This window comes from Anarrhichthys ocellatus, unplaced genomic scaffold, assembly GCF_004355925.1.
Source record: "Anarrhichthys ocellatus isolate YVR2014 unplaced genomic scaffold, GSC_Weel_1.0 scaffold147, whole genome shotgun sequence".
Taxonomy (NCBI): Eukaryota; Metazoa; Chordata; class Actinopteri; order Perciformes; family Anarhichadidae; genus Anarrhichthys; species Anarrhichthys ocellatus.
Window position 1 is genome coordinate 370,369 of NW_022280177.1, and position 21,014 is coordinate 391,382.

Genomic DNA, 21,014 nt, shown 5'->3' on the forward strand with positions numbered 1-21,014 from the left:
CTTTCCTATGAGCTGTGCTAGACACTTTCTTGGTGGTGGTTGACACGGTGTTTTTGCTTTTACAGACCTGGCTGGTGCTGGGGCCTCTTCAGCTGTCACAGTCACTGGCTGCCCCGCTCCAGTGACCTCAGCCCGTTTCCCGACATCTTTTTTTTTAGACAGCCTATGGCGCGATGTCCAGCTTGGCCACAAACAAAGCAGTGAGGTCAGCTCATGTTGCCCTGTTGTACACAGTCCCTGCATCTGCCCCTGGTCTCCGTTGTTGGTGCCTGAGGACGGACTGCTGGTGGGCAGGGGTCCCTTGGTGTCGCACTGTCAGTAGGTTTACCCATCTGGGCCAGATGTTTGGTCAGTGAGGACACTTGTGCCGTCAGTTCTGTAATAGCAGCACGATTAGCCTGTAACTCAATGTCAACTTTAGCTTGCTTAATTGAGTCACTACTATCAGTTTTATTCTGAGCTGCGCATGAGCGGAGCCTGTAGCTACGTTCTCTCTAATGGATCCACAGCAGCACCAAAGCGCCATCTACTGACGTGATTGTGTATTACCTCGATATAAAGTCTGAAGAGTGTTCGAATAGTTCAATTATTAACAAAGAAAGTGTGGGGGGGGGGGGGGGGGGTCTGTTTTAATAAAAAACTAACATGTAGCATTTCCAACCTACTACACTCACGTAGTAAATCTCTATGCAAGTGTGCGCTATATTTAGAATATTTTCACTGCTTTATCTTACGGTAAAGTAATTTATGTCAAACTACGCTCTCTTCAAAGTCACACGACTCTACCGCTGCCTCCATCTGTTAGTTTGTTTGTGTCATTGTGTGACTTTGGTGAATCCGAACCCTTCAAAATACCAAAGTCACACAATAACACAAACAAACTAACCGATCGAGGCAGCGGTAGACCTGCAACTTCTGTGTCCTGGGAGGGAAAATTATGTTTTTATCAATGGAGTCTCGTGGCTTTAAAGAGAGCACAGATGGATTTATCGGCTTCAGTTCCCTTTATGAAAGGACGGTAAGGTAAAGCAGTGAAAATATAGCACGCTGAGGGCGTGCCGACCACCATCTAATGTAGGTTATCTAAGGAGAACCCCAGTTCAAAACATCCAAACTATACTTTTAGGATCGCAAAAGTGATGAAAGGAGAGTTCCAAAAGTTATTTTATGTTCTTTTTCTTCATAATGATGTAATAGTACTGATGCCTCACACATTATCTTCTTGCAGATCAAACTAAACAGCAAAGGACTGATCTTCTCCGTGTGGCTCCTGCTGGCGTCCGTGTTCCTGACCGTGAGTATATGACGCCATGTCTGAGGCTATACATGTCTGAGGCTATACATTTCGTCTGAGGACATACATGTCGTCTGAGGACATACATGTCTGACACCATGTCTGAGGCCATACATGTCTGAGGCCATACATGTCTGAGGACATACATGTCTGAGGCCATACATGTCTGAGGCCATACATGTTGTCCGAGGACATACATGTCGTCTGAGGACATTTCTCATTACAAGATCTTGACGGATGTCTGACTTCTCTCTCCATGCGTTTGTCTTGATCTGCCTACTGATCTGTTTACCTGCCTGCTTCTTTACCCACCTGCCTCATCCCCTGTCTGTCTCTCTCTCTGTCTCTCTGTCCGTTCAGGTCCTGGGAGTTCACCTAAACAAGTGGACGTTGGACAAGCGCCTGGGTATCATCTGTCTCCTCCTCTACTCCATCTTCCTGTGTTTCTCCTGCCTCATCGAGTACAACATCTTCACCTTTGTCAACCTGCCAACCTGCCAGGATGACTGAGGCACACGAGCACACGCACACACACACTGATATACATATGTTGCACACTCTACACTAGAATTGGAGTTCCAAGTGAAGTTTTAAACACAGACGTGGCGGTGTCCGACGATAGAATCAGAACCACAAAGTATATTTCTAAATCTAATCAAAAACCAATTGACACTGATTCACTCTGTTCCCTGCTGTTCTCCTCTTGTACGAGAAGACATCCCACTCTGCTCTTTTTTCTGATGCATGTCTTTCTGCTCTGTGCAATATGGAGCAGTGTGGGCGGAGCAGAGATGGTAAATGACTATACACAAGCCCTCATACAGGACAGGACGGCGGACAACAGCCACGACAACAACAACAAAAAAACAATTTGTCCGACTACTGCTCGCTTCTTGCGTGAGAACCTCTATTTTGAAAACCGCCCCGTATTTAAATTAGTAATGTTTACTAGCTGCTAACCTTTCCTGGGACGAGAGTCGGGTCTTTGAGATTCGACGAGTTGAGTAATATACAAAAGTTTAATTCTAAAAGCAATGATGTAAATGGGTGGTTGGGGGGGTGGTCGTAGGTTAGCGCTGTGGTGCAGACGGTATTTAAACAGTGTTTTTGCAATTTACAGTTTGTGGTCAAAATTAGGTTTGTTGAGTGCGTTTGTTTCGAACATTTAAGAGATACAGCTACACATCTTGGGAGGATAAAAAAAATCCTGAACCCCCCCACCTGCGCACAGAACTAGGGCATTACCCACTCACCTTTTTATGTATTAACTTCAATAGCATCACAGCTGTAGATTCTATGTTTCGTACTGGAAATGAATTGGCTTTATGAGATGAGAGGGTTTTTTCTGTAAATAGCACACCTCTGTAAATACCCCCAGATGTCATATTTATTATTTATTCATGTCATACGCACATTTCTCCTCCGGAGATCCCAAAACCCCCGGCAGGTTTTATTTGTGGACCCGGGGTTTGCTGAGATCCACACCTAAGATCTTTACGGACGACCACTCGTGTACACACAAGCACAATTTCCTCCGAAGGTATTTGTCTCATTGATTTCACGAATGACTTGATTTAGTTAGATGTGTATGTGTGGATGTCAGAAAAACAGAATTCAAACTTGCACTGAAGAGCTTAAACTAGCTTCACAGAGAGACTGTACCTTAATGCATGCTGATTATGAGGATAGCATCCTTGTAAAATGAAGCAAGTTTGTATGAAATTATTGGGTCGAGGTTTTAGGGAAGCAAGTGTTGTGTTTTGGGGGATTGGTTTGTGAAGAGGTGTCATAGTCTGCGCTGCCAGGGACAGAAAATAATGAACTGCTGCTTTTTCCTCTTCTGTAAAACATCGACCAAATAGACTCAAAAACGGTGGCGGCATTATATAGAAATGACAGATAAGCAAGTTAGACAAAAGAGGGAGTAAGGTATTAAAGTGGTGGTGCGATCATACGACTAAAGATGCAGAATAAAAGCATCGGGACTTTGATCCCAGCTCTAATCTTCAGGTTGGGGGTTTTAACTTTATTTTTTATCCAGTTCTTTGTATTTTGTAATGCCTAATGTCTATAATTGTCCAGATATGGTAGGTTTGTGGTAAAAGAATTGAGATATAAATATTCCTATAGTTTTTAGAGCATGTACAATGTGGTTTGTGAAAACCCAGACGCGGGATTTTTTATTCCACTACGGTTGGTCGAGTCACGCTATTCCTCAAAGACGTCTGAACACGTCCTCTTTCACAGTATCCATCAAATCGTCAGCTTTTTCCTCCAGATAAGTTCATTTGAAATGTCAAGTGCTCTGCTCTTTCTTTCTTTTCTTTGGATAGAAGACAAATACTAAAACACGACTGAGTCTGATTTGTTTCAGGGATATTTTTTATTTATTGATCAGTAATACAAAATATAGAATCTTTGAAAAACTGTCTTTCGAATGTAAAAATAATTAATGTTGTTTTTTTGTTGATATATATATACAGTATATATACTATACATATTTATTTATTTCAGAGAACCAGGCAGAGTACTTTGTGCTATGACCGGAAAACAGGGTTTAAATGTGTTTTGAATCTTGTTTAATGCAATAACTATGAGCATATACAAATATGTAAATATGCCGCTTTAATGATCAAAGACACATAACAGAGTTTAACATAACGTACTCCAGTTGTTAATGATGTCCGTCACACTGTAACAGCATTCTTTATGAAATGATTTATCAATAACTATAGAAACAATCAAAGCAGGACTGTTAACATACAGAGTCAGCTCTAATGAATGCTTTACATCATTATCACATTCTGGCTATAATGTCTGCCTGAAGGGAGCCACTGATGTTTACAATCTGAGGCAATCATTTCCTTTATCATAAGCATGTCATTTAAGGGTAGAGATGTTACTATAGGTCCCATCATTTCCTAATCATTGTATCTTAAAGAACTACGTAATGAGGTGCTAGTTATGGGGAACGTTTTCTTAAGCAGGTGCTGAGTTATATGGAAGCCCATCTCCACACAAATAAAAGTAATCATTAGTCAACATCTTTACTTTGTAAGTCTAATTAAAATACTAAGTCAAAATTATTATTATTTTATTGACAATATCATAGTTGTGACTTTGAATTTACTAACCCAATTTTCACTTACGTTCTTAATATGTCATGCTCTTAGCCTTACTATCTCACACATCTTAAAAGTCAAATCTAACTTGAACTTTAACTGACTGATTTTGTGGACCCATATCATATTTTTTTTTTGTACTGTTAAAAATGTACCCATATACTCAGAATATTCCTCTGGGTCTATGTATGAAAACGTTCCCCTTTTTAAGCTAGAGTAGCAATTATTAATTGGATGTGTACCAACTCAGCACCGTCTTTGTTTTAATTAGAATTGTTTAAATTACATAGTTTCCTGAGACGTTCTTAAGAATTTACACTTGCATATTTTCTTTCTAGGAAATTGAAGGGAAGTCAAGGGACCAAAGAAATAAAATGCATCTCTCTCAAATCCCAAAATGCTTCTGAGCGTTGGTACATTGAAAATCAACATGGATCAAAGTTAAGTTTCAAAACATCAACATTTGGTGATTTTGATTAAATTCAGAGGCGGATATTCAAGCACATGTATTGTAACATTCCTGACTCCAACCAGTATCTATCACTAGCCACAACCTCGCTACTGCTCCGTGTTGGTTGGTAAGGTACAGACATTTACTTTATATCATGCTGGCTGTTGAAGAAAAAACACTGGTTACAAGGCATCAATCATCCTTTCATGTTTTGCAGTATTACCATTATCTTTATAACCCACGGCGTTTTTTCAGTTTGTCGTTCATATATATATATACGTAATATCTGTATCATGCACTTTACCATATAATAATTTATGCTACAGATGATTTGGTTCATTACATTCTGTGCTGCTATTCACTGCATGGACCTAACACCCGAACATAGGGCATCATGTCTTTGAAACTAACCAAACTACCACAAAAGGCACTCACATTTTGAAAAGAGGCGTCTTGTAGACGAGATTTCTAAATAATTTGTGATATTCACATGGGTGATATTGCTGATGTACATATGTATATAGATAGGTGTAAATGTATTTATATATTTTTTGTCTCGATCTGTATATCTGTTGAATATATTTTCATAGATCCTAGGTCTCCCTTGTACCCCCCTTTGATGTGTTTGAGACCTCTTAAGCTATTGTTCTTTGTTTACTCGCATGGAGATATTTCAATATAATAAATTATTTATGGTAAATCTTTATGTACTTTGGGATGAGAGTCCAATGAGTTTTAGATGGCACTGGATTTAGTTGGAACTGGATATTATAGATGACTGCATGCTGTTAGGGTTAGGGTTAACCCTAACACTAACCCTAACCCTAGCGTAGGATATACGAGATGGAGAGTGAGGGTTTGCAGACGATACGTTTCTCTACGTATCCAAGCTTTACCTCTTCATACACAAGAAACTTTTCAACAGAATGGTTTACTTTGTGTTTAGATGTTTCAAATGTCATTTTAGAGATCATTTTGCTACCTGAGCATTAATAAAGTCTTTGCTAAAGGTAACACAAGCCTTGTCTTGTAGTAAGTTTTTGTTGGACCTACTAACTCACACATGCACATCGTGTATCGTTCAACAATAAATATGGAACTAGTCAGATGAATGTATACTTTTAAGGGAGGGTTGAAGAAGTACTATGATCATTTTCTTAAGCAAATGCAGTAATACGAGTAGGTAAACATCCTGCCTTCAAAGTGATTGTGTATTTTAAGTAAAAGTACAGAAGTATTACAACAACCTATATCTAAAGTATCAAAAGTACTCATGATGCAGAATGGCACATTTCAGCTTGTTTAATTGTAATATACATCCTGTTGGTTTGAGCTTTTCCCGGGAACGACAAAATAAAGAAGCAGCGATGAAGCTGCTGTAACATAATAAAACGTTGTTCTCACAGCTGTTTGTTGACCTGTTGTGACAGTCAATAACAAGACAACATAGGAAAGAATATATGGTGACACATTACATCAGACTGATGATATTTGAATGATAAAAGAGAGAACAGTGTTGGGAACGAAAAGGAGCGTGTTTGAGTTATCAGCATATATTATTGACATCAATAGAATTATTAATGTCAGTAGGATTATTAATGATAACGGGGCACCACCCTGCGAACAGCCAAACTCTCTAAGTAATAATAATAGTAACTAAGTAATTAGTATTCACTCACAATGTCAATAGTCAAAGTACTATTACACATTCAGTGTGAACAGTGAAGGTTTGATATCCAGCTATAATCACAACACACATGCACAAAGTAATCACAGCTCTCTAAAGTATAACAGAGTTTATTAAGTTCCAATAATAATGATCTAGTCAACTAATATCTAAACTAACAACAACTACTATATATTTATGAGCACGCTATCTAAAATCAACAAACTGTGGTAAGAGGGAGAGTGTGTGTGGGGGGGGGGCATGAGAACAGCTCAGACAATGTATGATGTAATCTAAAATGTGGCTACGTCACGTGGGACTACACGTTGAAGATAGATAGAACTATCACAATGGAGTTTGCACGTGACCAACTCGCGAGACTACAAAATGGCGTTAGATTGCGTTATCTACACCTGTCTGAAGCAGTTAGCTCCACCCGCTCAACGCTATATGTGTGTGTGTGTGTTAGTAAAAGAAGAGAGAAAGCAAAGAAAACTAATTAAATCCATAGCATCTTAGCATCTACTTGTGACCTGGCGTCAAGGGGAGATAGTAAATCTGTTGTGTACGTCAGTATTTACGTATTCTTCTGATTTTAGACCATGACGTCCTCTCATATTAGGATAAGATAACTTTGACAGAACAGGCGTCAAAAGGACGGGTTCGAACGAGGTCACAGACTTTATGTAAATCATTCTGTTCCAACGCCTTTGTATGTGTTATCTGCAGTATATATATCAGAGACCCAGAGACAGACCTCTGAGCAGGAACTTGATGCATAACCTGTTTGTGTTTCAATGCTGTTTATTCTTGCAAGAATAAATGTCCTGTTTAATGATTTTACACCCGGTGTCGAGTAACATTTTTCTAACAGTGGCGCTATGACGATGTGAAAATTTAAGGATGGAAATGTGCTCAGGCCTGGACCAATATCATGCATAAGACGTTTTGGGCAGATTGGACAATGTACCTTGGAGCTATAACCACTTCCTGTTTTATGGAGAACTGCACGAAATGAGCACCACGTCAAGGTCTTTCCATGAAAACCCATGATTTTGATGATGTTTCATCATAAAGTTCTTTAGATCGTGCTGAGCCAATTTGAGGTCGATCACATGAATTCAGTAGGAACGGTTCGTTAAAATACAAAGCCTGAAATAGTAAATCAAACAAAGTCATATGGAATGTCGAAAAATTAATTAAATTAATAAGTCATAGTATATATAGTGAGTTGAAAAAAAACAAAGTAATTGTACACAATGTCAAAAAAGTCATAGTATATATAGTGAGTTGAAAAAAACAAAGTAATTGTACACAATGTCAAAAAAGTCATAGTATAGTTTGTCGAGCAAAAGTCGGAACAAAAGTCATAGTATAGTATGTCCAGTGGTGGGCCGTCAGGGCCTGCAAAGCCTTCTCTGCTGGCCTAAACAGAATCACAAAGCTATATATATTTTATAATTTAATAATTTTTCTTAAATACACAACATGTATTATAATTTATAATATTTTCCCATTATCATATGTTCTCATTGCACAGCTACTGTCTTCCTCAGTTGCTCTGCTTCCAGTGCCGCTTGTTTTAAGTAGAGCTTTTATCCAATCAGATCTCACCTCTGTGTCTCTAGGTAAGAACAGAGGCAGAGGCCTGCAGACTCACAAGTGAATCCATGTGCAGTTTAAGTGAATGGGGACGATATTGTTGATTGTCATAGTGTTCAACCAATCGGATCTTTAGTTTGACATGTTGGGCGTATTCTTTGACGTGTCAGAGCCTGCTAGCTGGCCTACAAGTACGTGATTGGTCAGTGGGCTAGCGTGACATGTTGGGCGGTGACAATCCCAATATCTGCTGCCTCTGTGGAGCAGACATTTTCAGCCTCAAACGCATTAAAAACTATTCAAGAAATACAACTGGGGAGGCTCCACTGTCTTCACTGGCGTCCATGAATGGAGAAGGACTTCTTACTGGAACTAAAACACACGGATGTACTGAACAACCGTGAGATTAAACTCTTTGTTAACAAAGAAAGGAGAACTTTGTCTTTAAATAGTGAACAGCAGCTCTGGTAAGTTAAATGCGTTTGTTTTTAAATCTGCAATAGCTTTACGATGCTTGTTTATATATTATTATTAGTACAACTTGTTGTTATGAAGATGGATTTTTGTTTGGTTATGTTAACTTTAACGTTGAGTTAAAGTGTTAAAGTTAAGTTAAAGAGTTTAAGTTAAAGTGTTTAAGTGATCATCTTTGAGGATTCATGGGTTTTCAAGTGGACTCATTTTCCCTCTCTGTGTTGACAGACGAATAAATCCATCAGTAATAAGAATTAAGGTGTCGTGTATTTCCTGGAGGGAGTGATCGTAGTCTTACTACTGTGTTCATTTGTCTATTTAATATTGTTCCCTCTGATGTGAATATTTGAATGGCCCGTGCTCTTCAGTGCGTGGATGTGATAGCTCCGCAGGTTTTTCAATGCATTGTCCGTTCATTACGCACCTCGTATTCATGTATCTGTACTCTGCAGTCAGTGTATCTATAGGTGTTGAGCTTCATTTTTACACCAAACAAATAATAACTGTAGCTGTGGTGAGGAGGTTCAACTGGAGTAGGACAGCACTGAAGGCCCAGGTATAAAATGCACGGCCCACCACTGAGTATGTTGAACAAAAAGTCCAGACACTGCAACAAAACGGAGACAAACGAGCTGGAACAACTGCAACAGAAAAGTACATGCACAACAACCGGGACACCTGTATGGAAGGTGGAGGGTCATCACAGTATGTTGGAACATGCTCATAAGTAGTCATAGTGTAGCATGTCGAAGAAAATTCATTGTATAGTTGTTTTTTTTAAACCATGAAAAAGTCAGTTTGCTTTGATTTTAAGAGAACAAACTTAATTTAATTCACTAAATCATAAAACATAGTCACCTGAAGTACTGGACACGTATAACATGACTGTAATGAAGTGAACATAGCAGTCGTCCTCATGAGAAGTCCAGCTCCATCAGAACTGTCAAAAAAATTTTTTACAGTTTCATTTTGTATAATGTAGATGCTCCCAATGCATTTAGTATTGTAGCTGAAATACACGTTCTTGTATGTTAAATAGTGTAAAATCACAAAGGTTTGATGCCTGTTTGGTGAGGTAGGACTCAGCATCTGATTTACAGCTGAGATGAAACACTTCAGTGTGGAATGTGAGGTGTGATCACCATCTAGTGGTGAAGGACTGGAACAGCTTAGATCAAATACAAACACGTCAGGCATGCAGTTTCATTTGTTTTCAACATTTATTAAGTGCAAAAGAATATTTCTGATATCATTCAATGACAAATGGTAAACAGGAATTTGTCTCTGGATGCAAATAACATTGACACCATAAAGAATATTATAGAATAGACTGTGAAAAATCCCGCACAGACATAAATACACACTTTGCTTGATCGAAGACAGATCAGCGATAACGCGGCAGAACGAGTCCATTCAGACTTGAAGCTCAGATGTACACGGTGAGCTGAGATACACCACATTCATGCTACTGGAGAGCATTCACCTCTCATGACACTGTGGACAGGAAGTGTTACGGTTCAACACAAACAGTAAAGAAACTGCATTTACATTTCCCAACAACTGCAACCTTTATATTGACAAGAAAACTTCAAGTTTTTTTGTTTTTTTGACCAGTAGGCCTACCAAATACTGATGTAGTAGCATTGTGTTTCCTCACAGACCTTTGTCTTTACAAATATCTACATAGCCATACAGCGCTGTGTGTGTGAGACCTCAGACCAGCTTTAAAGTCCACGGATCCATTTCATGACTTTGTCACCAGGATAAGAAGCAGAACTTCTGTCAGCAGTACAGAGACTCAGAGACAGAAGAGTGACGTGGTCGATCGGACCTTTAACACCATGCATCAGGTATGATACAGTGTCTTTCATATCACCAGGATAATCAGCAAATACATAATGAATGTTACATCGTGAAAACTGTTTCTAACATTACACTTAAAAACACAAAGTACATGCAAGAACAATATGTTAACACATTAATCCTTAAGAATGCCATGTTATAGATATTATATCTTTTCACTGTTGGGATCATAGGAAACGCTGCACGTCAGAAGCAGAATGGAGAAGCCAGAGGACACAGCATAGTATTGAGAAGTGAAAACTGTTGTTCAAAGAAACAGGCTAAATGGTGTCTCTCTTTTGTCCTTGGCACCATAGCGTAGCATTTGCATTGTGGGTAATGTAGGCACTCGCTTTTAATAAAGATGTGTAGAATCAAACACACAATGTCTCTGGTTCTGCGTCCATGTTGATCTGTTTCTTGTTAAGTCTCTTGAGTGAAACAATGAAGTGCAGGTTACTCTTTTAATGGCTACCGGTTTGTTATTGTTGCCTCCTAACACTGGCCCTACATAGAAAATATTAGATATAAATATTCTTAAAAACACACAATATGTGTGTTGGCACCACCAACAGCCAGTTACTTGTAAGTAAACAATGATTCATATTTAAAAAGGTCCAATGTGTAGAAGACATTAGCTTCACATTGTAACCAGGCTGTCCTGGACTATGACATGAAGGAGCAGAGGTAACCCTGGGCTTGTCCGGTGGAGGTACAGCCTGCATACCTTCTCACACTCTTTGTTGAACTGTATCCAAATTGGCAGAATGGAGAAAACCACTCGCGCCTTGACATCTGTATGCTTCACCAGGAGGTGGAGCATACAGACCTTCCGTTAGCAAACCCAAACCCTGTGTGTCTGATCCCAGAACCCTCTGAGGAGCCCTCATCATAGCACATTGTAGCACTTTCAAAGAAATATGGATAAAAACATCTGCCAATCAAACTCTTGCCGAAGCCAGTCGGGACATGAGTGAAAACATGTTTGCTCTTCTTTCAATGAAGAAACAATCTGCAGTTCTGAAATTACTGATGCTATCGTAGCATCAAAGCTAACTTCTTTAGGAGCCACCATTATTGTTTTGAAATGTGTGTCTCTCACACTGGATCTTTCTTTGATCCAGAGAATCCACCGTGTTACCACAGTAGTAATGTATTTACAACTGAAGACTGTACATTTAGATTGCATGGACCCAGTATGTCAATGGAGCATGTGGCCGATGGTACATACGGTACCTTTAACATTCATCAGTGAACCAGTAGCCCCAGCATAGATGTGATACAACTGGAAAATACTAATGGGAGTCAATACAGAAGAGGATTTTTACTCTTGCTACATATAGAGATGATATAGATACAACTATATAAATACACATATACACATATATATGTATACACATATATATGTATGTGTGTGTGTGTATATATATATACATACACATATATACAGTATATGTGTTTTCTTTCGGATGAATTGCTTCCCACTTGAGGCCATAAATGTTCTTTTTAAGAAGGAGCTCCTGCAATGTGCACCAGCCACCACAGGGTGTCACCAGAATCCCTCGAAACACTTCAACAATCTAAAGGATGAAGAGTTTCAAAACACAAACAACACAATAACACAGTTTACCAGCAACCGTTATAAGTGAATCATAGGTACACCTGTCACCTAAATAAGCGATTTGTTAGATATTTTAAATGATTGATCAAAGATTACTCACATGTATTTCCCTCTATGTACCCTGAAGGTAACAACAAGAACAGCTGACCCTGAATCTGTACCAGAAGCACCAGCATTATGGCAGGACTATGAACACATGTTCATTAGTACCCCTCACCTTATCTCCAGAACCTCTACCGTGACTACGTGTTCAGCAAAGTGTTGCTCTGTTGCCAAAATAGATCCAGAAAGTCAAAAAAAGAAAGGCCATCTCTCTCATTTCCTTCCCTCCTTTCTTCTTTTCCTCTTTCACCCGTGTCTGTCTGACAGAACTTTCCAGCGAGAGGATGTTGATCGAGACGGACATGTCATCCAAAAGGAGAAGTCAGGCTTTGTAAAGACTGGCACGGCACAATGTTGAACCCTTTCAACATGCTGGTCTGTTTGGGTCCCATGGAAACATGTTTGTTGGAGATGTTGGGGCGATATGGTCACAGCGGGGAGACAAAGACTCCGTTCAGAACCTACAGTCAGCCCCCCGTTACAGTCATATAGATATAGAGTTGCCGTTGAGGCGGCTGGGCGGCAGGCTGAGGCCCAGACTGGGACTGAGGCCCAGACTGGGACTGAGCTGGGGGGAGGGGGCCGACGGGTCCGTGTCGAGGTCATTCAGGTTGGTCACGGTGAGGTTGTTGAGGTTGGCCGTGAGGTCTAGGGGAGCTGACGAGCGGCGGAAGACGAAGTGGAAGGGAGTGGCCTGCGAGCGGCTGTGGAGCTCCGCCTTGATCTTCTGAGGATGGGTGTCCGGCGCCAGCTGCTGGCTGCTGCCCTCCATCAGCAGGAACAGGCCGTAGTTCTCCGGGTCCGCCACTTTGAACTTCTGGGCGCACAGATGACACACCTCCTCCACGGAGGCGTACGGTCGGACCTGCAGGGTCTTGGCCGTGCAGCCGCTGTCCAGCTCCTGCAGCGCCACCCGCAGGTAGTTCTGAGGGACAGTGAGGAAAAAGCACACATTGCAGCTCTGTGACACACTCAACACGTGGCAGAACCATAGACTGTAGATAAAGATGGACGACATGGGAGCTCCCAACAGTGAAGCCAAAACATCTCCATCGCCCCCTGGTGGCTGGCTGCAGTATAGGTCATAAATCATAAGTCCCGCCCCCTCCATGTTGGCGTCAACGTCAAAATACATTTGGCCAAAGATGGTTTCTCTCATATTTGTAGTTCTCATTACGCTGAGGAAGTTTAAGTGTTCCTTTTTTCTGAGGTATTTGATCAACAACAATACGTCATGACTGACAGCTGCTCTGAGTGAAGCAGTTACTGAGCCGGAGGCTCATGATTTGTACAAAAGAGGAGATGGAACTTTATCTTTCCATAACTGTTACAAGTCTGTGCAGATATTTTCAGAGTCTTCTAGACCAGCGGTCCCCAACCTTCTTAGCAACACGGACCGGTTTCATGTAAGACAATATTTTCACGGACCGGTGTTACGTGCCGTGTTGTGTTTGTGCTCTCCCTCTGTTTTCCCTCAGTGTCTTCTCGAGTGCCACCCTCTGTCCCGGATGCAAGCTGCAGCGACTGATTGGACGCGGCTGTGTTCAATCGCGATTAGCCGGTGTATAAGAGGAGAGGAGCTCCTGAAGGACACTCTCTTGGGCAGACCACAGTAGTGAGGCTGTGCGTGCGAGTCGGTGTGGAGCTGACACCCTTGGGCCGAACCGGCAGCTGAAACGCTGAGAGTGTTTCCGTGGATCACTCCGGGTGCAGCCGTGTGGGATGCTGTCACCATTGCGTTTTTGTGTTCATCATTTTGTGTCGCCCTCTGATTAGCAGAGGGTAGTTTTCTTTTGCTAGCCAGTTATCAAATAAACATTCCTTTGTTTAAACCTCACGGTACTCTCTCTCTCTTTCCCCGGGAAATAAACACTGTTACTCCCCGCATCCCTTAGATGCCAAAACGGGGAACGTAACAGTTGGCTGTGGTCTTCGGCATTCAAGGTTTGGCGGAAAAACATGACGAAATAAAATGATACGATCGGCATGAAAACAAATATAAAATGCATAAATAAATACAACTCACAATAACGCTGAATCAGTGGGAGCCCCGAGCTTGTTTCTCTGCAACAAGACGGTCCCATCTGGGGGTAATGGGAGACAAAGACACCCGAAGTGTGTTCCTGATGTCCAATCTACTCCGTCATTTAGTTTTGATTGCTGTCACTGCAGAACATCCCACTTCACAAAGAGGATGTGTGAAATGGAAGCAGGGTTTCAGTGCTTTAGTGGTGATCTCAGGATATTCAGCCTTGATTTTAATCAAACACCAGCAGAGTTGTTGTCTCAAACATACTTTTAAGGCCACCGTCATTTACAATCTCCAGCAGCTGATCTTCCTCTGTCGCCACATGTTCTGCAGAGCGGGTTTGGTGCGTCAGAATTACTCCTGATATTTAATCAGACTGCTGATGTTGTCTGTTAAATGAGGCTTTATTTTAGTTGTAGCTCTTCTTCTGCCTCCTTAGTGGCCTTTCCTCTTTGCAAAGAAGCTCTCCAAAAGTGTTTTACTCATTGTCGCTAGTTTGTGGGCTTAATGTTTGAGGTAACGTCTCACGTGACCGAGACAAGCGCGAGACGAAATTGGGAGAGAATCCAGTCATTTTTCAAAATAAAACATCTTTCAGACTCTGATAATCAATAAAATGGAAATAATATAAGTTATTTATTCTTTCTGTGCGGCCCAGTACCAAATGATCCACGGCCCGGTGGTTGGGGACCGCTGTCCACTAGGTTCTGCTAAATGGTTGGATTAAATTAAAGAAAATGTTTATTGGTAATTTACAAAGCTATTTTTATCTAAATGTGCTCAAGAATTCAGATAAATAAAAGAAAAACATAATAATTAAAAAAAGCATAATTTGTTTGAATCATGTTACGTCATAGACATACAGATAGCCGACGCGTCTTCACTTACTCCCACTGTACAAACTTTAGGCCCAAATATCCCAGATACAGGAGCATTTTTAGCCTTAAAATTAGTCTTGAGCCGCGGTATCAAGGTCCCTATGTCAACAGTACTGGTGTGAAAGAAGACAACTCAGGGCTAAGCCTCCAGTAGGACTACGGGGCTTCTACCTGGAAGTCGTCGATAGACGGTGCAGAGCGCTGGGTGGTGCGTCGGCGGTGCCATTGGTGGAGTGTGTCCCTGGTTTCCGAGCTCAGCACTCTGGCCGCCTGCTCCTCCTGGAAGTTTCGAATCAGGGACATGGCTCCGTACGCGCTGGTCAGGTAGTAGCCACCTGGACACACACACAGAGGCACAGGGTTAACACTGTGTTCATAGAAGGGGGAAAGGAAACATTGGTTTCAACAAACTCACCTTCTCCGTGGAGCAGGGAGGGGTCCAGCAGCTCCATCATGTAAAGTATCTCGTTGTCCAGCTGGGGCATGTCGCACTGGGCCAACACATAGGTCAGCATCGGCAGGAAGTCATCAGCACCGTACAGACGACCTGAGAGGCACACGGATCATTTGATACTTTTTACACATCTTGTATTTTATTAACTCGTTATCATACTGCAGAAAATAGGTGAGACGATCAAATGTCTACCCGAGTTGTCCTCCATGATGGTGTAGATGAGCTTGCAGACCCTCAGCAGCATGGAGACCTTCTTCTCAGGCGAGTACAGTTTACTCATGGTGTGTAACTTGTGCCTGATCTTCTCTATGGCCACAGGGTCCGGCGGCGGCGTGTTGGCCACGCCCATCTCCTGTGGCTGCCGGGCCTTGGCCAGCGATAGGTTCTCCCTCAGCTCCCTCCACTCCCCACTGCGTACCTGGAACTCCTGCAGGGCGGCGCTCACCACCGGTTTGAGAGTCTTCAGGACGCACTTGTGCATGGCCTTCTCCAGGACTCGGTCTGGGGGAGAAGAGGGAACAGGTGAGCTTTTTCACAGGGACAGTACTGGGATCCATTGAAGCCAAATCGAATTGAAACTTCTGATTTTCATCTGAATACAAGAGGACAGACGTAGGCCACTGTGTGCCTCTCATGTATTTCTGCAGCACGGATGCATTTACAACAGCTCTTTTGTGCTCCTGTTTGATATGTGAACAAACTACAGGATGACTCAGATAACAGCCTCTGGGAAGAGTCCACAGATCACTCCGACTTGTGTCTGAAGACAGGCACATAGCCGCTCTGTCTAATGCCTATTTCAACACCACGGTCAAGGTTAACATCACATTCCTTATCGTCTTGTTAGTCAGGACCTACAAGCTTCCTGCTGTGTGAAACCCAAGCTGTCACTGTTGTTCACCATGGCTATAGATCAAAGTCAAAGACAGTTGAGTGTGTTGTTGTGTTGGGATTTCTTTCAATATTTCTGTTCCAATCATAACTAGAACCAGAAGAAACTGTACGTGACAAAGCTGGCGTTGGTGCATTTACTGGTGAGGCAAATGAAGTCGTCATACTGTGGCGCGAACCGTCAACTTCACAAACAAATGTGCAAATTGACTTAGCTGGCAAATAATATCTTTGAGCTGGACGGAGCTGGCACTTCAAACGACGGGCTGAATGAACAGCGCCATTCTCAAGATCATTATGTCTTCATTACTCTGAAAATATAAGGTGACTAAAGATGGAACCCATATTTTCAGTTTCATCAACCAAAGGCTGTCCACACGTTTACGAGCTCCGACTAGCACAAACAGTGCTATCATGCTGCAGACAGGAGGGAGGCCAGACCACAGCAATGCTGAATAAGGACCGAGTGTGTGCCGGCTGTCTCTGTGCATTTTGCTGACTTTCCTCCAGAAAGTGATGAAGTCAGCAGTTTTTTTTTTTTTGTTGGCTGAGCACATCTGCAGACACAGATTTTACTTTCCGCCACAGCACGACGGCATCCAGCTTCTGCCATTCACAGCGATCGGTCTCCGTCAGTCAGTAGGAGTTGTTGAATTCCACCTCCATTGCTGATCTCACTGGAAACTTTGCCACACCCACATTACTGCTACCTGCTGACTCCTACAGATGGCACATTCTCACTTCCTCATTCGACTGCACACTGGCAGAGCTGCCAGCAAGTAGCATGTGTTGTGTTTGTTTAGACACCGATGATGAAACTGATAACTTTCCTTTTCCTGGGGGAGACTCTCTTTAACTTCACCATTTCCACTTATTTTTTATGAAAAAGAAAACATGTCCAACTGGAAACACCCATCCTCTTACCATTTGATGTTCAGTTTTACTGAAACTACCTGTGGCTGGACTTCAAAACGTCAGAATGACTCTCAGAGAGAGAGAATACAACTGTTAGGAAATGGTGCACAACATGCAAAACATACAAGGAGAAGACTAAAGATTTAACTCTCAAACTCGTCCCTTTTTCAAAAGACTAATGGAAACAATCATTTAGACACAAATTCAAGACAAAAAAGCTTTTTCTTAAACGTCCCTTGTGTCACAATTTTGTATTATAGAGCTGCAACTAATGACTACTCTGACAATTATTTTCTAAAGATAATGAAAAATGTCCATCACAAGAACCCGTTGAAGTCTTCAAATGTCTGGTTTGGTCCAAATCCCAAAGAAACTTCCTATGAAAGAGAAGTGTGAGAAGCAGCAAATATTCACATGAGACCAGTAGGAACCAGACACTGGAGGGAACAGCTCCAGCAGTTACTTTATGAAGCAGAATAATTGACAATAAAAAATAATCTAGGGCCTGAATGAAGAGACTAATAATGAAGTCTTAATTGCATAAAAAGCACCTTTTTCTCTTATTCATTTCCTAATACTCGTCCTACCAGACCCCCCCACAGGTCTGCTACAGTGAGTAACAACAGGAAACAGTGGCAACATTCTTCTTCTGGGCGTTAAGTAAATGGCTCTGTGTTCATGTCATTCTAATACCAACTACACAAAGTAAAGTAGTGCATCTTACAGCTTTAATGTACTGTCACTGTGGTCATAGGTTCTCCTCAGTGAGGACCGACCCTCTTTGTCCTGAATTCACCACATTAAACCGACGGTAGAAAACACAGCGGAGCCGGTCTGCTTAAGGTCAGCCCAGAAACAGGCAATCGGACACAGACACACTTTTAACTGGACCTCTTCATGCTTGATAAAAGCATCTGTCCTCTTCTAGCCTTCAACTAAACACCTCGTCAACTTCAACACTAAAGAGGGGAATCCACACTTCTGTTTTTGTCATTGGAGTTTTCACTTTATTTCCTTCAATGTTCACCAATTATTTAAAGAAACTATTTTATTTCCTGTGTGCTCGAGCATTTCAACCAAACAGATGTTTTTGAGCAGATAGAATGGCATTGACATGTAGACACAACACTGCGTGTCCTCCTAAAGATAGCCCGGTGTAGTCTGTCTATGGGTCCTGTCCTCATGCATGGATGGCTCATTTCCTGCTTCCATTTCATTCATCTGAAGAACAGCCTCTGTGCCTCGGCTCACACAAACAAGCAGCTTGAGGGACCAGTTTTGAAAAACCAAAAGAGTGGTTTATTCTCTCGACTTCTACTGAATGGATTGGAGTGATTGGAGGAATTATGGAGGCCTCATTTAGATTCAAGCTAATATCTGAGACATTCTAACACAAACACAGCAAAGCACCAGAGCTAGACTTTCTTTCAAAACTAGCTGCTGTCACGTTCCCATAAAAGTGTGGTGCATCATTTGACTCTTGTACTGAACAAACGGCTATGAAGAATGTCAAAAAGGTATTACAGCCAAATGCAAAACTGATCCTGCAAATAAGTAAGGAGAGGAAAGTCAATATATTTATTTCACCACTCAATGCATTATTATTTCTCATGTGACTATTTTATCACAGATAATATTCAGTCAATAACATTCACTTCACTTTGACGCTTGGTAGTGAAAGCCCTCAGCTCTTATCCAGCTGCTGATGTTACCATGAGCACATGAACACATGAGCACTTAGTGACGAGGAGAGCCTCGTCACATCCTGGGCCCACATACACACAGTGGCCTGATGAGTGAGCTCCAGATGGAACATCTTGCATATATGAAACTCTGATTGTCTGCCCTTCATTTCTTTGTATCTATGTCACTTACATGTGCTTTACTCTTCATGCTATTTAAGGAAGTAATATAAAAGACCAAATAGTGTGTGAAAAAAACAGGAGTCCACATTTACATTAAATACTGCATGAAAGAACGGTCATACCAAAATACTGCACATTACTCTAAAGCAAGGACAGTGGAAGAAAGAGAGACAGAGAGAGACACAGAGAGACACAGAGAGACAGAGGCAGAGAGAGAGAGAGAGAGAGAGAGACAGAGAGAGAGAGCAAAGAGAAAACACATGAGCAAGAACAAATACAAAGAGGGTGTCAGAAGGACAGAGTAAGACAGAAAGTGGAGGGGGCTCGCCTTAGATCCTCTCTCTCTGATTGGAGAGTTGGTTTAAAAAGAAGTGAGTGAGTGAGAGTAAGACGGCGATTGTACGACTTGGCAGACAGTCACCAGAATGCATCTGGGCCTTTGGGTTGAACAGAAAACTCTCTGAAGCTGCCACAACAACATGTTGTGCAACCAATCCAAGAATTGAAAAAACGCAGCAGTTCCCATTGTGTCCTTCCTGTGGAAGAAAGAGCATTGAGAAAACAGGCGAGGAGCAACCACCACTCGGCACACAAAGACATCGAGATACTCATTTAGATTCTTTGCCTTTTGCTTCAGAATTGTAGTTGTCAACCAAAGCTAATACTTTAAAACTTTGATAATCTTGGTTTCTTCATTGTCATTTTTGGGGCACTTCATGCCATATTAGAGAGAGTACACCTGGCTACTTAAATCTCTCTCTTTTTCAAATTGAACTCAAACATGGAGAAAACAAATTCATAAAAGTGGTCAATGATTTGTGTTGACATTTTGATCGGTAGAAATGTATTTATTTAGATTTTGAATTCATTTTCCAAACAATGTTGACATGAACTAAATGCATCACTTCTTGTGCGCCAAAGGACTTTTGTCTGGAAAAGACCTCACAGCGGATGTTCAGAGCTGACCATGCTGCGTGGCCTCAGTCACACACAGCGAGGGCAAATGTTTTGTTACATCTCTTCCATGAACTTATTGGACATGTCAGACAGATTAGAAAAAGAAAGCATCAGAGATCAATATATCCTGACATCATAGTGATGTCATCAGGATTGTTTTATAGTCTCCCTCCAGAGCCACAGAGGACATTATAGAGTTTCACAGGCTAAGTAGTAATACAATCGTTGAAGTTCTCCTTAAATAAAATGTTGGTCTTTGAAAATGATCAAATAACAGATGCTGACATTGCCACCAATAACATTTTCTAAAAGCATTTAAGATTCATGTCATTATGATGAATTGATGCCAGTAGAAACAGGTTGCTTCCACAGCCCCCTTCCTACTGAGATAAAACCCTCTTTGTGCTCTCTGTTTACATGTTGCTAGTCCAAGGTCTAATGCAGCCACTGAATCTTGGCCCAAATGAATCAGAGCGTTCTTCCGGCAGGTGCGAGTGTGCATTATGTGTCCATGTGGTTGTGTCATGTTGCTGTTGTAAAATGCAATAAAGGACGGATATAATAAAGGGAAATAGCAGTGCTAAGATTGTTTCAACACCATGTTCATCTGTCCTTAATTTCTTTTTCAAATGGATCCTGACTGACCAGCATACATGACAACACACAATTAACTAAGATTAGCCCGATGGCCACGGCTTCACCCGGAATGTACGCATACGAAGAAACTCGCATGCACACATCCAGTTGCAAGCACGTGAGGACAAGTTTTCCAATGTCTTCACTGCAAAAATATTGAAACGAAACTGCTGCGTCTGCAACGCGCTCTTCTGTGACATCATGTTTCCATAGCA

General features: G+C 41.5%; 1 protein-coding gene and 1 long non-coding RNA gene across 5 annotated transcripts in view; one reads left to right on the forward strand and one right to left on the reverse strand.

The window, feature by feature from the left end:
- Window positions 1-6: 6 nt before the first annotated feature.
- Window positions 7-4,934, forward strand: LOC116400106 (uncharacterized). Of its 2 annotated transcripts, none has more exons than XR_004213889.1 (3): window positions 7-318; window positions 1,229-1,294; window positions 1,655-4,934. It is a non-coding gene; the product is annotated as an uncharacterized LOC116400106 (long non-coding RNA). The 2 variants fall into 2 exon arrangements; XR_004213890.1 differs by having other exon boundaries at window positions 7-205.
- A 3,787-nt stretch (window positions 4,935-8,721) lies between these two features.
- LOC116400101 (ras and Rab interactor 2-like) overlaps window positions 8,722-21,014 on the reverse strand; it is a 54,102-nt gene continuing 41,809 nt past the window's right edge. For 2 of the 3 annotated variants that reach the window (XM_031877762.1, XM_031877761.1), the window contains 4 exons: window positions 15,728-16,036; window positions 15,497-15,628; window positions 15,253-15,416; window positions 8,722-13,099 (listed from right to left, as the gene is read on the reverse strand). In XM_031877762.1, coding sequence (XP_031733622.1) covers window positions 12,659-13,099; window positions 15,253-15,416; window positions 15,497-15,628; window positions 15,728-16,036 — 1,046 coding nt within the window. In that variant the 3' untranslated portion in view covers window positions 8,722-12,658. Of the gene's footprint in view, window positions 13,100-14,233; window positions 14,356-15,252; window positions 15,417-15,496; window positions 15,629-15,727; window positions 16,037-21,014 lie in introns of those variants that run through there. The other variant, XM_031877763.1, reaches the window with a different exon arrangement.